This window comes from Cryptomeria japonica, chromosome 3, assembly GCF_030272615.1.
Source record: "Cryptomeria japonica chromosome 3, Sugi_1.0, whole genome shotgun sequence".
In the NCBI taxonomy this organism is placed as follows: Eukaryota; Viridiplantae; Streptophyta; class Pinopsida; order Cupressales; family Cupressaceae; genus Cryptomeria; species Cryptomeria japonica.
Window position 1 is genome coordinate 286,933,405 of NC_081407.1, and position 21,308 is coordinate 286,954,712.

At 35.6% G+C, this 21,308-nt stretch overlaps 1 protein-coding gene across 1 annotated transcript; it reads left to right on the forward strand.

Annotated features, from left to right (window-relative positions):
* Positions 1-9,633: 9,633 nt before the first annotated feature.
* LOC131068508 (LOB domain-containing protein 11-like) lies at positions 9,634-10,512 on the forward strand. The gene is made up of 2 exons (XM_058003694.2): positions 9,634-9,877; positions 9,991-10,512. Exons 1-2 carry the CDS (start codon positions 9,719-9,721, stop codon positions 10,306-10,308), a joined length of 477 nt encoding a protein of 158 aa, XP_057859677.1. The 5' UTR covers positions 9,634-9,718; the 3' UTR covers positions 10,309-10,512.
* Positions 10,513-21,308: the final 10,796 nt, after the last annotated feature.

A 21,308-nucleotide genomic window follows, 5' to 3' on the forward strand; every position in this document is an offset into this window, starting at 1 on the left:
ACACAGAGGTAAACAAAGAAAAACCAGCAGTGGATACTACAGTGAAATCATTTGAAGCACAAACAGAGAAACCATTAGAGCAACAAGCTCTTGCTGAGGTAAACATAGAGAAATAGGTAGAGCAACGAGCTCCTTCACAGGTACCTACTCAGACTGTACCACCAGTTACATTTGAAAATCCCAAGCCTTTGGTAGTGAAAATGCAAACTCAAACAGATCCTCCAGAGAAAGAGGAAAGCAAAGCTATCACTACAATCGGCGGACTACAGATTTTGAGAATAGTTGGACAGTCATCCGACACATCAATGACTGAATTCAGGCCAACAAATGTAACAGAGGTACTCTTGGATGCAATAAAGAAAATAACAGAGTGTAATGCACAAGATTATAAAGCTATAGATGTCACCTTACCAATTTTGAAGATGTTAGCTCCAAAGTGTAACATAGATAATAAAGATTCTTTGAACCAATTAGATACATTATCTAAGTATATAACTGGCAACCTAATAACACTAGATCAAATAAATGAAGATACATTCAAAGAGAAAATGAAGAAGAATGAGGAACAAATGGAAACCTTATTACCGGCATTAGGAGAAACAATTTTGGATTTCAAGAAATTGTACAGAGGTACCTGTAAAACTGATATTTTGACAGAGGACATAGATTCAGAGATCAGCAAAGCACAAAAGGAAATCAACAATATTGCTGACAACTTAATAGGAACATTGGATTCATTTTTGGTAGTTGAAAAGAATATTGCAGTTCTTGGGGAGAAAATTGAAAAGTTAGAAAAAGATAAAGAAAAGATAAAATCTAAGGCTAAGGATTTAAAATGCAAACTAGGCCCTAAACTAAATTACCTCATTTCTTTGAGAAAATAAATCTCTGAGGCTTTGGTTCCAGGACTTAAGACACCGGAAGAGAAAATGCACATACTCACCAGTACAATTCAAAGAACATAAGAAACAATAAAGGACAGCAAAAAGTTCAGTGACAGTCAAAATTTTGCATTGGCGGACATCTATCAGATTGTAACCCATCAGCTACAAGGATCTAGGTAGGAACCACACTCCATTGACATTGAATGACAACCTTTGTCATTGATGCCAAAGGGGGAGTAGTGGAGATGAGAAAAATGATTAGAAGAAATATATCATTAGCTCAGGGGGAGCACACATTTTGATAACACAGTTTTGGTAAGACATTTTTGGCAGATTCTTTTTGGACAACATTTTTGGACACTTTTTGGATTTTTCTCATGAGTGTTGCCATCAATACCAAAGGGGGAGATTGTTGGCAAATGCACACTCCAATGAGAAATTGCAAGTGATTGAAGGTATTGTCATTGATGGCAATATTACAATCATTTGATACTGGCAGGCACCGACACTGACAAACTCTACACCGACATACAGTTCATCAACATCAAAAAGATTGATTACCGACACCCTGGCCGACAAGAATTTTGTTTACTTTTATTTTGTATTTAATTGTAAAATATTTTTGTAAGCTGACATGGCGGATTATAATAAGACTCATATAAGTATGAGATATTGTAGATCATTTAGAAGTAGTGGATATGGAAGGATTATTGCAACCCTAATATGCGAATTGTAAGGAAAATTTTGGATAAGGGTTTATGATTATTGTAGAGCTTAAACCGGTACTGAACTTGGCATAGCAGATGTTGATCTGAAGTAGTACATAACATTAGATTTGCATAATCCATTTTTGTAAGTCAGTGAGACTTCTTTTGTAACTGAGCAGTGAGCTCTAGGCACTTGGCCTTCCTGAATGTGCAGGCCCCTATTATAAACAGTAATATTCTCTTATTGGCCAGTAAGCGAATATTATGGGTCACAAATCCCACCAAGGTTTTTCCCACACCAGGTTTCCTCATTAAAAATAGTGTGTTATAGTGTATCTTTCATGTTGTGGTTGTTGTTCTTATTTACTGCATTAATTCTGGTTTACTGGTACACAGTTTTGAATTGCTTTTCATCTAATAAGTTTAGAAATTACTTAAACCAGTTAGATACTGATTCACCCCCCCTCTCAGTATCTTTGGGAATCCTAACATCTTCTATAATATGTCCATTAGGTCCCTTAATACTATATATCTTATTAAGGTTTCTCTTTGCCTTCACACTATTATGAAAGAATGTGTTTTTATCCCCTTCTTCTAGCCAGGACTCTTTAGATCTCTGGTTCCAGAAGGTTTCTTCTTTTGCCAGAATATCCTCATACTGATGAAGAAGTTCTTTTTCCTTATTATAAGTTTCCTGATTCATCCCATTCTTGATAATATATTCATTAAGTTCATATATTTCAAGCTCTATCTCCTTTTTGGATTCAAATATATTACCAAAATGGTCTTTGTTCTACGGAATGAGGCATCTATTTAAGAATTTCAATTTTGACATGAGAATGTATGGTCTAGAACCTTCAAAGGTTCTTTCTTTCCACCATTCCTCAATTCTTATTAGATAGTCTTCATCCCTTAGCCACATTTTTAAAAATTTGTTTGGATTCCTCTTCAAAACTGACATCTCTTCCAAGGTTAATTTAGCCGAATAATGGTCCAAGCCTGAAGTTGTCAAGATACTTGCTTTTAGATTAAAATCAAATTTGGCCAAGTGTCCTACAAAAAAGAATCTAACATATCTTCTATGTGAGAAGGTTCAATTCTCCTATTAGACCAGGTGTAAATACCATTCTCCGAAGCAATTTCCATATAATTATTTTGTAGAATCCAACTTCTAAATTCCATCATTGTCTAAGTTATCCTACTTGATCCACCCATTTTATCCCCCTCCTCTAAAATTGCATTGAAGTCTCCTCCCATGATTATATTTTCATTAGAGTAAAGTTTAAGTTGCATTAATACTCTTAACTCTCCCACATATCCAGTTGGAATTACTAGCTAAGATATTGAATGTGACAAATTTCATGTTCCAGGTAATTGCAACCCCACCTAAGGCCCCAATCGAGGCCACTCCAATGACTTCCCAAATCCCTAATTTTCTTCTGAGGGATTCATAACCTTTTGTTCCCAATATAGTCTCCTGAATAATAATGATTTGAGCTTCGAAAGTGGATAGGCACCTCTTTAATATGAGTTGTTTGTTAAGGGACATTTAGTCCCCTAAAAATCCATGTAATTACCTTCATGGTTTAGTGGGAAGGTACTTCCCCTTCCCATCTTCAAGTAGTGAGGTGATTTTAGTTTGTCTTGAGGCCTTGCCATCAATATTTCTTAGCTCATTCAATGACTTTCTCCCTCTCCTTTTTGCCTGTTTAGCACAATCCAGTGAGGATTTGCTTGTATGATTCTTACCTAAACCCAACTTTGCTATGCTTAAATGCATATCCTCATCCATCTTGTCAATATCATCCTCCTCATCCTCTTTCTCCATGGGTTCAAGGACCTTAATTATAAGATCCCTATTCTCAGTATGGTCTATTTGAGTATCAACTGCATCTTGGATATTTAATCCCAATAAATCATTAATAGCTTCTATCTTAGTAGTCTCCTCGATGTTGTTGATTAGTCCCCTTTTTGTAGTGCTATTTTGTCCATCAACCCTTACTAGATCTTGATCCAAAATATCTCTCAAGCCTCCATTTTCCAAGTTGTTATTCTTCACCCCCATAGTCTCCATCTCCTCAGGTGGAAAATCATCCCCTTTTTTATCCCCCTTCACTTTTCCTTCCTCATGGGTAACTTCCATTGACCATACCGAATTTACTGTTCCAAGTTTTCAATATTGCCCAATTCTTGGATAACTATTATGTTCAAATCCTCAGATTCTCTCAAGATATTTTCCAAAGATTCTTTATATTCCTTCACCCCTATATCTCTGTCCATACCAGAAACAATATCTCCAAATAGTCTATTTGATTCCTTACCTTTGCAATCATTATTAACTTGCTGAACTCCCCTTACCTTCCTTTCCTTTTTGAGTGAGCCACTTGGTGGAGATCTGTTAATCCAAGCCAAGTCTTGTCCTTCCTGTATTTCTCCTTCCTCCAATTCCTCTAGATTGGTATTTAAATCCTCCACCACAAAACCTCCCCGAATATTATTGAAGCTGATCTTAACCTTTTGAGATTGTGCTAGTAAATCAATTTTCCTAATCTCCATGTCTAAGTTTTCCTCCATGGTTCAGACTCTTCCTTTATAAAATTATGGGAAAATCTTAATTGAGGCATTGCTACTTTCGATTACTACTGGTATCAATTCTTTGATATTAATGTCCATTTTAACAATGATAATGCAATTCGAATATGCAAATCTATCTTCCTCCATACCAACATATCTTCCTAGTTGATTCCCAATATTTCTTACAATTTCTTCATTGATAAGTTCGACGGGCAAATTAGGGAGTATATTGATTCTTTCTACTATGAAATTAGACATTTTCTTAGGGTTGAAAAATGATTGCCATTCAAAAAAAATTGAAACCTATGCCTCTATATTTTAGGCAATCTCCTGCTAATAATATATTTCAAATATTTACCTTAAAATGTCCTCAGATAGGATGACAATACCTACATGTCCCTTGAAAGCATTTCAGAACCATTCCGCCACATGCTCGACTGGATGCCCTAATCCTTTCCATTGAGAAAACACCTCGTATTGTTTGCATAATCTCTGAATCTGTTCGATTAGGCCATCCTTAATTACTATTGGTACTTTATTAAACTTGGGACTTCGCACGATTTTTCCTAATCTAATTGGAAGATGTACATCGCTAGGGTTTTTATGATTAAAATTGGATGCCGGATCACATTGCTTCTCAAGGTTCAGTTGAGTTTCCTCCACTTGGTTCAAAATAGAGGGATTCTTTCAATATTTGGGAACAACTTTTATGAAACCTTCCTCCGTAGATTGCAGATTGTGGAATTGATCGCGGTGAACAAGGATGTAGGGAGCCGAAAGACTCTTACTTGATCTCTAATAAAATCTCTTCCCAACTCCCTGGAGTCCTCTCCTCTTCGCTCTCAGCTCCCATTTGGACATCACAAGATGCCATCCATCTTCTGTCCTTGGTTGAGGAAGGGGATCCCATTTCACCATGAACGTAGAAATGAAGCCCTGAGATGCATATTTAGTTTTATCGTAAAACAGAAGCTGTTTGTCTAGAATCACATGTTCGTTGAGTTTTATGTGCAGAACCATTTTTTAATTCCTCATAAAAATCTTTTTTAAGATTAATGCTTATGATTTTAGAATTTTTTTGGCAATTAAATAGTTGAAAGGGCCAACACCCATTATATTAAGAGATTAAAAGTTTAATAGAGTTTAATAGAGTCTAAATAGTTGATAGAAACATGAAATAAAAAAATAGGCATATCGGACCAGAATGATCCATACTAAGACAAAATGGATCAATATAGTTACCTAGACCAATTATAACAATACCAAACCTACATCCAACCATACATAAAAATATTTATGCATCAAAAACAAGAAATCACTAGCCGGACCAGAACCTTCCCTAATCAACATCAACCGCATCCCTTGGAGCTAGCAATGCCCTCATCCTTGAATGTCCATTCTATCCCTGACAGTTGGACATAATTTTTGATCCATTCTAGGTTGGTATTAGTCTCCATCTTTGTCCAGTTGACTAGGAATTCCAACCCCCTAATGGCCACAAGCTTGTTATCTTGGTATTCCTCTTAATCATCCAACTATTTTGTTATAGTTCGATCCTTAAACTATTAGATTTAAGTAGTGTTTAAAGAGTAATTGATTATTGATATTCAATTATAGATATCTTATTTTTATCCTTGTTTTTTATTAACATAAATGGGTTTTATAGGTATCGGAAACCCAAATCCATCAAAAAATAGATAGAGTTAAACCAGTGTCTAAGTAGCTGCTAAACAACAACAGAAATAGTGAAAGCACCCCAAAGAGACTAACAACAAAAAACACAATGTAAGCAAAAAAAAAAAGCCAAAAAACAACTAAATGAGATCTTTCAAGAGCTCGATATTCTTCTAGATTGTCCTATTGTTGATTGCTTGGAGCTCATCCATGATAAATCTCAAACTTCTCCTATCATTTTTTTTGCTCTTGGTTTTGGTAGAGGGCCCCATGGAAGTTTGTACATCCTGGTTCTTCTTGTCCAAGTGAATGTTAGAGGACATGCCAAATCTGATCAGATGAGTTTTCTGAGTGGCAATTTTCTCGTTCACTCTTTGAGACGTTCCACACTATTATACATTGCATCCTTATTGATTTCCACTAAACCCTTGATTTTACCCTTTTTATCTTGAATATCATTCTCCAGCTTGTCAATCCTAGCCTCATGGTCACTTTTCATGACCTTGATATCCTCCATAAGTTTTTTGATCAACTTCAGGAGTTTATCAGCTTTATCAGGTGCTGGATTATTAGTGAAAGTGTCTATACTATCCTTGATCCCCTATTTCAGAAGATTAATTTCACCAAAAACCTAGTGAAAACATTTCTCCTGGTTGGAGAACAAATTACCTAGGAGTCTGTCAACATCCATTTCGATGCTTTTAGTCTCATTGGGGTCCATATTGAGGGGGATATCAAATTTACTTTTATCCTCCCTATTTTCTTGAGTCTCTACCCTTGTCGTAGTCTTATGCTTTTTAAGATTTTGTAGACTAAAATTTTGGGATTGAGAAACAAGGGTTTTCAAATTTTTTGCTGCCAATCTAGTTGGATTTCTACTTTTTCTACTACTGGTAGTGCTTGGAGTGGGCTTCTGTGGGGGGGGGGCTTATACTCTGAGGGTTTATATTCAGAGTCATCTGAAACTTGGATGTCATTCTAGTTCATAGCAATCCTGGTCTCCTCCTCACCAAAATCCATATCAGAAACATCATGCACCTCTTGATTCGCTAAGGGTTTGGGGTTTCTCAAAACAGGAGAGGGTTTAACCTTATGAACCTTGACATACTCCTTAATTAGGAGGATTAAGCTTTCATGCAAAACCAAATTTTCCACATTTTCACAATACTTATGAATGGAATGCTCAAGAGAAGATGGTAAATAAAACAACATCGAAATTCTCTTGTCATGCCTTATTTAGAGTTGTGAAATGATAAGTAAAGATAATAGCATATCAACCATCTAGGGTTATGTACCTCATGATGAACTCTACCATATGTGCCCAAAGCTTCAGAAGATCCTTTTAGTTGTAGCCTCCATATGGGTTCTTCCCGACTCTGCTTCTCTCACTCTTTTTGTCATAGAAAATCGCAAGGGCTTCTTCTGAATTTTTCCTTTCCCTGTATAATTTTTTATCCTCCATACTAAGCCTATTAATCTCAGCGATGAAGGGTTCGTCTACCTTGAATTCAACACCATAGACACTTAGCACCCCATTATTCTAGTTCTTAACAAACATTTTCGTGAGCTTGTGGTCTTGGCGATGGAGTTTTCTTATATATGGTTCTAGACCACCATCCACAACTTCCCTCCACACCTCTTCATTTTTCTCCCATAGCTCACATGAAGATGGTTCCATTCTATTCTTCGCTCCCCTCATGTAATTGTTACCTCTATAAGTTTTAGCAGAAACAATAAAACCAAGCTTCAAACACGTGATAAAAAACCAAACCAATAGGAAAAATCTGGAGGGTCGCCACCACGTCTTTCTGGGAATGGCTTTACACATGTGAAAAGATATCATCATTAATGCTCTAATGGAGAGATATTTTCAGCATCCTTCCTCGCCAGTTCGTATAAATGAATGGAAAGGATTCCCTTTCCCACCACCATTTTTCACCATCCCTAGCAACGCTAAGGTTTGGCACGTGGTCTGCAGGCATGTTGCCCTCCCTAAAAATGTGCGAGATTTGAACTTCTTCAAATTTGGCAATCATTTCAAAGCACTCTTGCATTATGTGATTAATCGTCCAACTGGGGGATTGTCTTTCTAATCAAGTAGTTGATGTTATGTTTAGAGAATCACTTTCCAACTAGACCTTCTCAAACCCTCCACGAAGAGCCATTTTAAGCCCAATGTAGGCCACATTTGCCTCAACATAATGGTTTTTCTAGGTACCCAGTGTTTTTTTTATCCTTGTTTAAACAATAACTAAGAAACTTTTATCATGCTAATGTTCTTTAAAGTATTGTTTCTAATAGCTAGAAAATGATTTCACAATAACACTTGAATTAATAGACTAAAAAATATATATTTTAATAACAAAATGATAAAAATAAAAGATCTTAAAATCTATATGTTATTTTAATTAATATTATAATAAAAAGATAAATAAAAGTCCTTAAAATCTAGAGGTTTTTAAAGTGATGATAGTTTGGCATAATATTAGTATGTTTGCAAGATTTATTTTCTTTCAATTATATGAACATAATAAAGTCAATGATTTAAATTGACATTTTTATTCATTCAATATGTAAAATTGACATTTCTATTGAATTAATATGTCATGTTGAAAAACATGAATTTTTCAAACATTTTCTTCCTAAGTGCTGATATGACTGTTATACTATTGGTACATTTGAAAGATTTAGTTTGTTTCAATTATCATCAATTATATGAACACAATAAAGTCAATGATTTAAAGTAACAATTCTATTGATTTCATATGTGTACCATCTAGAGGTTTCTTATGCACTGTTCCAAAACAACATTTATTTCTTCGTAAGTGTTGTTATCATTGTCATAGCATTGGTATGCTTGAAAGATTTATTTTGTTTCAATTATTGTTAGTTATATGAACACAATAAAGTCAATTATTTTAATTGACATTTCTATTGATTTGATATGTATACAATCTAAAGGTTTCTTATACCATGTTTAAAAACACCATATTTTCAAATATTTATTTCTTCGTAAGAGTTGATATTATTGTCATAATATTGATATGTGTATAAATTATATAAACAAAACAAAATCAATTATTTAAATTCATGTTTCTATTGATTTCATGTTAGCAATAATGAAAAATAATGATCACATGACATTTACTATACTATTAATTTTTCTCACATTAACTACTTTCAACATAAATTAAAATAATAAACATTAAAAAATAATAAAAAATGAATAAATACTTTTTTAAACTTTTAAAAAGAAAAAACAATCTATTTGATTGATTCCAGAGGTAAACCCAACTCATGGGTGTCATTATCATTTGAAGAAGCCACCTACCCTTGGGCCTGGGTTTCATCTAAACAATAAAAGGACTGTTGGTAAAAGCCCAGGAAAGGAATATATTTTTTATTTTTTGGGGGTTTCCGAATTCTGAAGGAATATAACCAGCACATTTTTTCAAAACATGTGTTGTGATTTCCCCACATGTCTTCATTAATGGAATACAGGTAATGAAACTTTTATTAGCTTTCAGTACGCACATAAACCATCTCTCATTTTAACAAACAAATTCAAGTTGATAATTTTTATACATATATATATATATTATAAAATTGGTATATGATTAATAAAGAATCAAATTAGGTATTAGTACTAGTTGTTGATTTATTTAAAAGTAACACACCTAATTAAATATGATAGCTCATCTGTATGTTTAAAATAACGTGTTAAGCATCTCCCAGGTATATATGTCACATTATACATTCTCAGCTTCAGTAAATAATTTTAGATAGTAAATTTAGTTATTTTTTAGAGATTCTAATCTGCTAGCTTTATTACTGGAACATATATAAGCTTTTAGTTTTGAGGTGCTGCTGAATTCAGAGATGTCTGGGATTGTTTATCCTTGCGCAGGGTGCAAGATTCAACATAGAAAATGTGGAGATAAATGCGTTCTTGCTCCCTTTTTCCCACCAAATGATCCTCCCAAGTTTTCAGTAGTACACCAAGTATTTGGGGCAAGCAATATAGTTAGAATTCTTAAGGTATTTTTTTGATATTCATTGTAATTCTTTATTTTTCTGATCTTGTCTGATAATAGATGATGAAATTTGATCCCAATGTTTATATTAATATATAGGTTGTTTTGCTATTGCAGGATGTTCCGGTGGAGAGTAGAGCAGATGCTGTGAGCAGCATGGTATTTGAAGCAAGTGCGCGAGTGGCTGATCCAATCTACGGTTGCACTGGTGAAGTATATCGACTGCAGAAGAAAGTATTAGAGCTGCAATCACAACTGGAAAGCACACAAGCAGAGCTCCTGAATGCACAGGCTAGTATGATGTCTCCCTTGACTAGGCTTTCTAATGGCGGTCAAGATAAAAGTACATTGGGTGTCACCCACGATATAGATGACATTATCATTCTTCAAGATGATGAAGATCTGTTTGGATTGTTAAAGAACAACGTACCATGAAATTTTTACTTTTTATTTCTGGTATAATGCAACCATTGATTTGTGGAGGCCCTCGCCGGGTTGACAGCTCGCGGGCTTTATGTCCTTGCTGGGCTGTTATGCTCGCAGGTCTAGACCTCCATAATTAATTTTTATTTATTTTTTTTTAAGAAAAAAATTGAAGTTGTGCCCAAGTAGAAGAAATGAGTAGAGAAAATATGTAGAGAGAGGAGGAAAGTGTACATATGTTTTCATTTTAAGTTTTTTAATATGTTGTTTAAGTATTAATTGATTTTGTTTTTGTTTAAGTTGTTTTTTTAATTTAATATCTTATTATGTATATTTGATTTTTTTCTATGGAGATTTAGGTCTTATGATATGGGAGTTTTGTTTTTATTGTGGGTTCATTAGGAGCCATTCAACTTCACTAGTAGATCATCGGCCCATTGACATATTTGATATTTTAAGTTGAGTTGATTTATTTTTAAGTTAAAATAAATTGTGGTTGATTATATTATTTGGATATAATTGTGTATAGATTTTATTTTATTATCTTTTAAGAAAATAATTTAAAATTTTGACTTAGTTCTAATTTGTATATCAAATATATTGAAATGATATTTTAAGATTTGTATTTAAAGAGAAAGAAAGAAAGATTCTTTTATAGTCCACCATATGGGATTGTTTATATATGGGTCTATAGATGGCTTATAGTAATACGAGACTATCGAAGGCACCAAACTATGCTACAAACAAGGCACACATACCTTACCCTATTTGAAATTTGAACTTGTGACCTCTCTCTTAAGATAAGTTTAAATGAAAGAGGTGTTGACAAGATAGAATCCCTATTACCTATATGAAAAAATACAACAATTAAACCTCATTCTATCTACTTTGGTTCATTCTCTTAGGTGTTTCAATATTCTAGAAAATAACCAAAGTCTGAATAAGAAATAAAAAATTATGGAACTTTAATCCTTATATAGTCATTTAAAAAAAATATCTATCAACACAATATTGAGTATATTGAGATTGACGAAGAACTTTTTTTTTTTTACAAAACTCAATATATCATAATAGTTTATAAACCATCATAATCTTATATTAATATTTAATAGATATCAAATACAAAAAATAAACTAATAGTAACACAAAAATAAACACTCTCTTAAACATGTTTTTATTATGTTTTAAACACTAAATAACTATTTACTTTTATCAACTTCTAATTTATATAAATTGAAATATTATTTCTAAAACTAGTGTGAAACTTTTTTTTTCATACAAAAAGGGTTAAAATTTATTAAACACAAAAGAAGATTACAAATCAAGAATGTCCAACAACCTAGCAAAGAAAAAAGAAGTATCCATTCCTATCCTCCCCAATCAATTTCTCTAACATTTGAGAGAAATCCAAAGGTAAATGTCTCCTATCTACAATATTTTTTTTCTATTAAGTATAATTTAAGTGCATTACAAAAAGAGATTGATTATGAGTTTAGTACATCGCACAGATCCATCTACAATCCTAATACATCAATCACTGCCTTGAATACATAACATATTGGAGGAGTTCATATGAGTGTAACAAAAAATATCAAAAAAGAATACATTATAGAGAATACATCAATTGAGTAACATAATCCAAACTGAATTTATCCATCAGGAGACTTGGTATTTCCAATTTCTTCCATCTAGGCTATCCAACCTAGCAGGCCTTCCCTCCACTATAGAACTTTAAGATCATTGATGCGGTCTAGGTAGGGGTTCATGAATAACTTAGAAACTAGTATCTTTGCTCCATTTTTCATGTCTCTCTCTCTCTTCTTCTTCTCATTAAGTTCCCTATCGAAATTGGCTAAACCAATCTCAAATGGTGTCCTCTCCTCTATCTACTTGGTCCATGTGAAACCATTTGATATTTCCCATGTGAACATCCTATTTGTTCCATCCTATAGCAACCTCTCAAATTTATTTCTTGCTAGTCTCATGGCCATTGTTACCTGCATGTTAACATCATGTCCTATGAGTCTCCTTAGAGACTTAGCAAGTACCCTATCTCTACCACTAAACACATCATCATTCCTGTATTTCTGAATTAGCCAAAGTATTTCAATAGAAAAAATAAACCAAAACACATTGATATCTTTCTTGAGGCTTAACACAAATCCAAAACACAATCTTACAAGTACTAATGTTAGAGATGACAGAGAAGACAAAAATATTCTATATTTCTTTAGCCAAAAAACAATCAAAGAAAATTTGCTTCATGGTCTTAGGAAATCTACAGGGTTAGCAAATGTTAGGCTCCCCACTATCTTTATTGGTAGATAGTTTATTAAGGATTAGACGCCACAAAAAACATTTCTTCTTTGGTCCAACCGATCTTCTCCATAGTTTCTCAAGAACCTTCTATCAAAAGGAAGAACTATGTTTCATATTCCAACAATTATTAACATGGGCAACAATATCATTAATAACAGTGAGGCAATTATATATGGTTTTAGCTTTGATAAGGGGGAGTAAAGAACCATCAAGCCATCTAAAGGAGGTGAATCTGGTATTATTAACTTCACACTATCTGGGTAGGATGAGGTAAGTACAATCCTCCCTAAGCATAGTATAGGTCCTCCAATGTGCCTATGGCACAATATAATTTTGACAAATCTCATTCAAGTCAATAAGTGCCCTTCTTTCACAATGTTGGTAAATCTTTGAATGCCCTTTGAGGCCCAACTTTTGGCCGAGCACCCTTGCAATAGAGCCAAATGTTTATCTTTTTGTTTCAAATTCCACCATATAGATCTTTATCCACATCTTATTTCCATCAACTATAATTTCATTATGAGTAAAAGGATTCCTCACAGTTTCCAAAGCTCTCTAGATAGATTTGAAAACTAGAGAGCCTATTGGTTTTACAGAGAAATGCCTAGCAATAAGGTCACTATGGGGTAGTTCCTTTGATGAAGGGAATTTTTAAGGATTATATTTAGAGATATTTTGTCTCACTGACACCTTCCATGGTTCTTCTCCCCGAAGAGCTTTGAATATCCATGTGGTTGCAAGTGACAAAACTGCCATTTTAAGTCCTTAAGCCGTAGGCCCCCTCTATTTTTACTCATTATACACCATTTCCATTTAACAACATGTTTCTTTTTACCTCCTTTACCATGAGACCTCGTGAATTCCCTAATCTATTTCTAAATGTGATTGAACTAAAAGTTGTTAAATAACTAGACCAAAGTATAATTAATATTATAAGATGAGATAATTTTTTGAAACACCTAGAACCTACCGACCGTTAAAAGATAATTCTTGTTCTATTTCCTTATCTTCTTATCAATATTCTCCTTGATCCACTCCCACATCTCCTTCAGGTTGGGACATATAGGAAATGGTATGCTCAAGTACCTCACCTAATGATTAGGCCCCGCCAACATAAGAGTATATTTACTAGACCAATTAAGTGGGTGATTCTCCCAACCTAGCATTATGGATTTAGTAAGGGAGACTTTGGTTCTTGAGGCTTCAAATAATAGATCAAGTTTTAGCATCAAAGCATTCATGTTGCATTCCCCCAATTCAAGAAGTATAGTCGCGTCATCTACAAATCGGATGTTTGATAGATCTTCACCATTAGGCAGAGTAATTCCTTTCACTTTAGGGGATAAGGAGTTATCTCTTAGGAGGTAGTCTAAAGCATATGCAATGGAACAAAGATAGTCGGTGCCAAAGGTCAACCTTGTTTGATTGATCTGAAGAGATCAAATTTTTTTTGTTTTACACCCATTGAGTTCTACACAAAACTTATCATCTCCCATGAGAGTCCCCACCATATGACAGAAAATCCTAAGGAAGACAAGGCTTTCCATTATCATGAAAATAAATCCCCATTCTTTTCTATCATATTCCTTTTCAAAATCTATTAGCACCATGTAAACTATTTGATTAGAATCCTTTGTCTAGTTCATTGCTTCTCAATAGGTGAGAAGGTTTTCAAGTATATATCTACCTTTAACAAAACCAGTTTGGGTCGGGTTTACCACCTTAGGGAGAATCTCCTCCAATATCCTTGCTAATGCTTTGGCTAGGATCTTATAGGAAACATTTATAAATGTGACATGCCTCCAATTTTTATGAAGGACCTATCCCCATATTTGGGAATAAGTTTAATAAACCGTCCTTTATAAATATCAAGTCCCAATGACCCCTAGTCAAAGGATTCTTTGTAGACCTAAAAGAGATCTTCCTCAACCCAATAACTATAGTTTTTATAAAACTCTACTAGAAGCCCATCAGGTCCATGCACTCTATCATTATTAAGGGAAAGGATAGAACCCTTGATTTCCTCAACTGATAACTCTTTATTCAACTTTTGAAAGTCTAGTATTCACATATTTTTGGGGGGATGATGTTGCTAATCATGGTTCTTTCTCTTTTTTATTTTATTTTGGTCATGATCTTCTGAAGAAAATAACTGATTATATAACCAGGAAAAAGCTCTTAGGATATCTACCTATTTTGTGATATTGTTATCCTCTTCCCAAACATTGTCTATCCTTTCTTTGGTTTCTTTTCTCTTAAGAAGATGGAAGAAAATTTTTGATCCTTTGTCCCCATGTTCTAACCAGTTCAACCTATCTCTAGTCTTGACTCCTTGAATTCTCACATTTTGTATCCTTCTCAAGACATCCTTAGCCTGACTGAGAGCCTCCTTAGCACCAAGATTGGAAGGGTCTTTTTGCAAGCACTCCTCAACCTTAATAAGTCTGTTATGCATCTCAATCTCCATACTCCTGGAATCCTTGACCTTTTTCCTTCCCACCGTTTGAAAAAGTGACCTCTAGCGTAGAACATTTTGGTTCCATCTATCAATGGCACTATATTGAGATTCATTTCATTTATTAAATTGTCTAATAATATAGACCACATGTTTGACATCATCATCATTTAATAGCTTGGTATTGAGATAAAATGATTTACTTTTTCCATAAGGAATTCAGGAGGAGTTGCTATGTAAAATAACATCTTGAATGACATGGTGATCAGACAGGGTATATGGGATCACCCTCACAATACAACCATTAGGTTCTATTTTGGCCTTAAGGAAGTCATTATTTACATAGAATATATCCAATCTACTATAGATTCTTTTATTACCTTACTAGAAATTACACCATGTGAACCATATATCATGGATGTAATTATTTCTACCTCCCATTGGGTCCAACATTTTCTGCTTGTATAACATTCTATACAAAAAAAAATTCTCATTTTCTTTCCATTCAAATTTATTGCCCGCTTTGTTATCTTGGGGGGATTCTACCATATTAAAATCACCCTCGAGTATCCAAGGGATCTCCTCCAATTCAATTGCCCATTTCCAAAGTTCTATTATTTTCCTGTGATCATTTGAGGCATATATGGAACATATCCCAACCTCTATCTCTTTATTTTTCAAAATGATTCAAGTCTGCTATAAGGTGAACACCCCTATTTGGTGACAAACTTGCTCTACTTGTTACTAACCAAAATAGTGGCCCCACCTTTGCCTTTTGAATACTTGGTGGTGAAGTATTCTTGTAGACACTTAAAAATAATTAATATTGTCACTATAGTATGTGATTGATTTACTTAATAAATCAACCCCTCTTTTTATTCTTCTAAAAATTAAATCTTCTCAAATCCTCCTCTTAGCTAATTAATTTCAATTAATTAGTTAACCTACATGATTCCTATGAATCATCTTCCTAATCCATCATTAACCTAATAAATTCTTCTAGAAACTCCCTAAACTCACTTAACCTTATTCTTCTAATTTTTAATTCCCTCCACTCATTCTCTCTCCTAGTCAAATCCTCCTACAAATCTTATCCCACCTAGCCTTTCTTCTAGTCCCCTCCTAATGAGTTGCTAGTGGCTAATCATCATGATTAGCCACAAAGTCAACTCCTTGTCCCTTCCATCCAACTACTATCCTTAAATGCTCTTTTCTTAGGTGAATTTGAGATTTTAAAAATCTCACATTCCTCTAGGCATCGCATCTCCCAAGGAATTTTTAATTCCTTCTTATTCCTCCAATCCCCATGATCATCTCCTTTTGAATAATTTTAAATTCTTCCTCCCCATTCTTCAAGGAATGTCCCATCCCTCACTCTTCTCAAGGCACATTGGGAATTCTTCCCAATGTACCTTGAGGAGTGTGGAGACAAGAAATACTTTTAAGGCATATCTCTTGGTCTCCACACCCTCTCTTGGGCCTTGTGTGAGCTCACAAGAAATCCTGGCCCTCCATCTTGGGTCCATCTAGCCATCCATTTTTCCTCTCCTCTTCCTATAAATTGAGGACTCCATCCCTTCATTCATCATCTCCAAGTTTAGTAAGCTTATGCTGTTAGTTTGAGCCTAGAAAATCACCATTGCATCCTTACCATGCCAAAATCATCCCTCATCCACATTTAGTCATGTCATCAATATCATTCCTCAAGATCCATTTTTATCCATTTGTGCACAATATTGGAGAGCCATCCACATCAAGAAAGCAAGGAGCAAATCAACATCAAGTTGGAGGCACATTGGGTGCACTTCAACTCCATCTAAGCTCCATCCGAAGGAGAAGGTAAAAAGGTTGTTAGGTATATGCATCTTATTCATGTGATTTGAGTTATGTCTTTTTGATTTCATGTGTTTTCAAGTTTGATTTGCATGTTTACTATCTAATCCACCTCACTCTCCTTTTTCACCATCTTCATTTTGGCATGCCCGGTCAGACCCACGTCCCTAAAAAGTAACATTTTTTTATGAGTTTTTGTGTGTTGTAAGACACAGGTTCCGGAACAGCGTGAGAGATTGCAAATCAGCGTGAGCAACTCGGATTTAGCGCGAGAGAAAAACTGTTTCGGCGTGTGCGTAGGCACATTAGCGCGGCCGCTTTATGACATATAATTTTTTTCCCGCTCTGTTTTAAATTTTAAAAATTTTACTCTATGTTTGTCTGTTTAATGCATGTGCAGGTGCATTAGCACAGGTGGATGAATTTTGGCACGAGCGATTTCTAACCAGCGCGATCCCTTTTCCAAAGTTCTCGCCCTTAGCAAAATTTCAATTTTTAAATTTGAATTTTGAAAATTTTACCTGCTAATCTTTCTGAACTCTATTTTCAGGATTTCAGCGTGAGCGCAGGCATTTTGGTGCGATTGCAGGCATTTCGACGTGACCGATTCAGATCAGCACGATAGACAGGTATAAAATTATCGTTGGCTCTATGTTGACTTGTCTTTTTTATTGTTTTTATTTATTGCAACGCGTACACAGGCGTTTCAGCGCCTGCGCAGGCGCTTCAGCGCATGCATTGTATGTGCAGTGCAGTGAGTACTAATTTCCTTTTTTTAGTTTTGCAGTTTTAATCGACCGTCCAAGACCTTAAAACACAGAAAAAACTACTAATCCACTTTTTTGCAGGTTGCCTAGGAAATCCAACCAAACATTGTGCTTCTTTTTTTAAACTAGGCACCTAAATTTAATTAAAGGGTAAATGAATGATTGTCTTGCGTGTTTTGAGAAAAGCGTAAAGGTAGGAGAGTATTCTCTCGTCTAGCTAGACAATCAGAAATCTAGACCCTCCAACCTTTTCTTGTTTGATTGCATGCTTACCCTTAGCGGGCCTGCCCTCCCAACTTGCTCTTTGAGAAGGTAAGAGGGGAACGACTCAAGTGAGTACACCCGAACTTGGGGTTCCCAACTCACTATAATAAATAGGTCATTGACTACGAAAGGGTCAATGGTTGGGGCTATATGAGAGTTCACTCTCATATTTGGTGTTTAGTAGGATCCTAGAGATCTCAATCACGCTTGCATGACTGCTAAGTTCTTGGTGCTTCATTGGGCTATAGGCCTCAATTACGCTTGAGCAACTACGAAGGGTAGCTCCTAACGGTAAGCCATACTAAACACCTTGTGCATAGTGGCCAAAAACCTTCTAGTCATTAGTGCAGGAGGTCAGACCTCCGAAGCTGCCCATATTTTTACGGCCCTTAGTAGAGACACAAAGTTTTCTATGAGGAGTTTTCATGGGAATTGATGCTTTTCTGCCCTGGAGAAGTGAGTGACGTGGAGGGAAGCTAGTGGGGTCAAGCATCTAAGTGTCCGCTTTGGGTAAGCGTAGCTAGGAAACCAATTGGGACCCAATGACTATTGTCCTTGCTAGCCTTAAGAGTGTTGTATATGAGCATGAGTGTCTTTGAGTTAAAATGCATTTGATCATTTTGTTTGCTTTATTTGATACATACTTGCCAAGAGTAGACTAAAAACACATCATTATCCTCAAACACTTTGCAAAAAACACTTGTCCAAACACAAACAATTATCCAAGTCATTACCCACACAAAGTCCAAAATTGCGTCAAAACTTCGTCCGTCTCATGTTTCATAAGCCCAAGTTGTATAAACATCCTAAGAATTCAATTCACTGACCTATCAAGAAGAAGAAGCTCACACAAGCACAACTCCTTAAGCGTCAAAAATTTTGGTATACCAACTGTAAACTCTTGCTCAAACATAGGACATTCTTGCATCGTTACCACGATTACGTCCATGGTCATAGCAATGAGTTTGATGCTAGTGATGAACTAAGAGTCTGTGCTCTCCATCAAGGTTTAGGTTTGTCCTTTAACACCAACTATCGTCAAAATCGGGGTGGTCGTGTCCCTTCATACAACTTGCCATCCGAACCAATCATCTATTGAGTCATGTTCATGCCAAGAATAACCTAGTCATCAAGTTTCTTCTAGTCATCACTATCATACCTCCTTAATCAATTATCCTCAATTTCCTAAGGACTTAGCACATCAAATCAATCTCCCTCCACTATCAAATCAATTCTGAATTTCCAAATCCAATCATCCTTTAATCGAATTTAACCTCACATTAAGGTTGCAAGCCTTGTGAAGTTCCATTTAGACCTCATCATTAATCAATTGGCTTTTTGTGCTTGAAGAAGAATCCTCTCCAAGTATCTTTTGCCTCATCCTTTTGAGTCGATCAAGACTCTTAACTTACGTCTTTGCTTTGCTTAGGGTCATTAGTCAACCCTTGGTGGAAAAGAGGCTTTTTAATCATCATTCCAAGGTCTAAATCCTACCCAGCTTGGTCATTACCTTGCTTGTGGTTTCATTCACCACCTAAAATCCTCATCCAAGGACTAAGGTGTCAAATCTAGGTTCTAATCCAAGAACCTCACCAATCAGAAAAATCCCTTGTCATAAAAGACAAAATCCAAAGATTCCACAAATCTTGCTAAGTCCTCTCATCAAAAAATTTCTTCCTCCAAGTTCTTCTAAGGTTATTCGTGTATGGTCACAACTCGATCTCAAAAGAAAAAGATGGCTGAACAATAATATGGCATGTCAGGCATTAGTGTCCTATATGAAGATCCTACACAAGATCCTACACAAAGTGGGCAACCTAGCAATCAAGATCAAACCCAAAATCCTAATATGGTTAGCCAAGATGAACTCTCTTCGGAAGTGCAAACTTTCCTAGCGGACTTTTATAACCAAAAGATGATTGAAAAGTTCATCCAACACAATCCTACTGCACTTCTTAAGAACCCCCTTGAAAATTGAGCTCAACTTCCACCTGAATTTGATAGATCCGCTCTTGGCCAACAACCACAAGGAGACCTCACTCCCGCACAGAATGTTGCACCTATTATTCAAACTCAATCAATTGCAGCCCCACCAATCATCCAAACTCAATCAATGCCACTCATGGCACCTCCCCTCGTGGTCTCCATCCCACCTCCTTCCTCCTTACCATCTATACCATTATCAAATCCGATCTCATCTATTCTCCAACACTCTTCTATGACATCTTCTTCCATTCAACTACATATTTCTATTCCACAAACTTCGCTTCCTGTCAACAATGTCGCAAATTTTATCTGGGCCGCACTCAATCTCGTCACAGCAGTTTGCAGACTGCAACCAACTATCACTCAAATCCTTGCAACATCGATCATCACATCTCATATTCCCGCCTCCTCATCATATCAATTCATTTGTTGTGGTGCACCTTCCTTCACTCATCCAATTCTTGGGGCAAATACAATTCATCATTATCAAAATCCATAAAAAGACCTTATCAAGAAAATTCAAGACATGAAAAATATCATCAAGGACATGAAAGAAGGGACTAATAAGAGGAAACCTTACTCATTTGAGGAATTTTGTCCTTGTCCTTATGACCCATCTATATCAGTTGCACCCTACCCCCCAGGATTTGAGATCCCTAAATTCACCAAGTATTAAGGCAAGGGAGACCTCCGTGACCATGTCTGGGAATTTCACATCTTATGTCAAGAAGTCTCCTATAGTGACCTATACTTTCGCAAACTCTTTCCCAAGAGTCTCACAGGAGATTCCCTGGCATGGTTCTCATCTCTACCACGAGGATCCATTGTCTCCTTTCCAGACATGGCAGAGAAATTTGTATCTCACTATGCCTACAACATGGCTAATGACGTTTCAATGATGGAGCTGTGCAACACAAAGCAAAGGCCCGGAGAGACCTTTGCCAACTTCTTGCAAAGGTGGTGACATATTATCAAGAAATTCCAATGGGACATACCAGAACAACATCAAATTGAATTATTTCAAAAGAACTTGGTACCCGAACTTTCAAGACCTTTGACGTCTCAATGTATCAAATTCTTCCAAAAATTGACCGATAAGGGCCTTGCCCTCGAACGTGTCTTATTGGAGGAAGGAACCTTTAAAAATTACCAAAAATCGACACAAAGTTCTTCCTCTTACCATAATGACAAACCAAAGTTCTGGTCGAAAAACAAAAACGTAGTCAACGATGGTGTAACTGATGCAAAGCGGGTCCAAACCATGGCTGCTCCCCCAAAATCCACCACCAATAATCATCAATTCAACAATCAAAACAATCAAAATCAATCCCAAAATCCTCACAACAATGTCTTAGTCCAGGGACGACCACCCCGATCAAATAACAGGA

What these genes read in the sequence shown, in the direction of transcription:
- LOC131068508 (XM_058003694.2), top strand. Translation starts at nt 9,719, where the DNA reads ATGTCTGGGATTGTTTATCCTTGCGCAGGGTGCAAGATTCAACATAGA. An exon ending in ATATAGTTAGAATTCTTAAG is followed by an intron (nt 9,878 to 9,990) that starts GTATTTTTTTGA and finishes TTGCTATTGCAG; the next exon opens with GATGTTCCGGTGGAGAGTAG.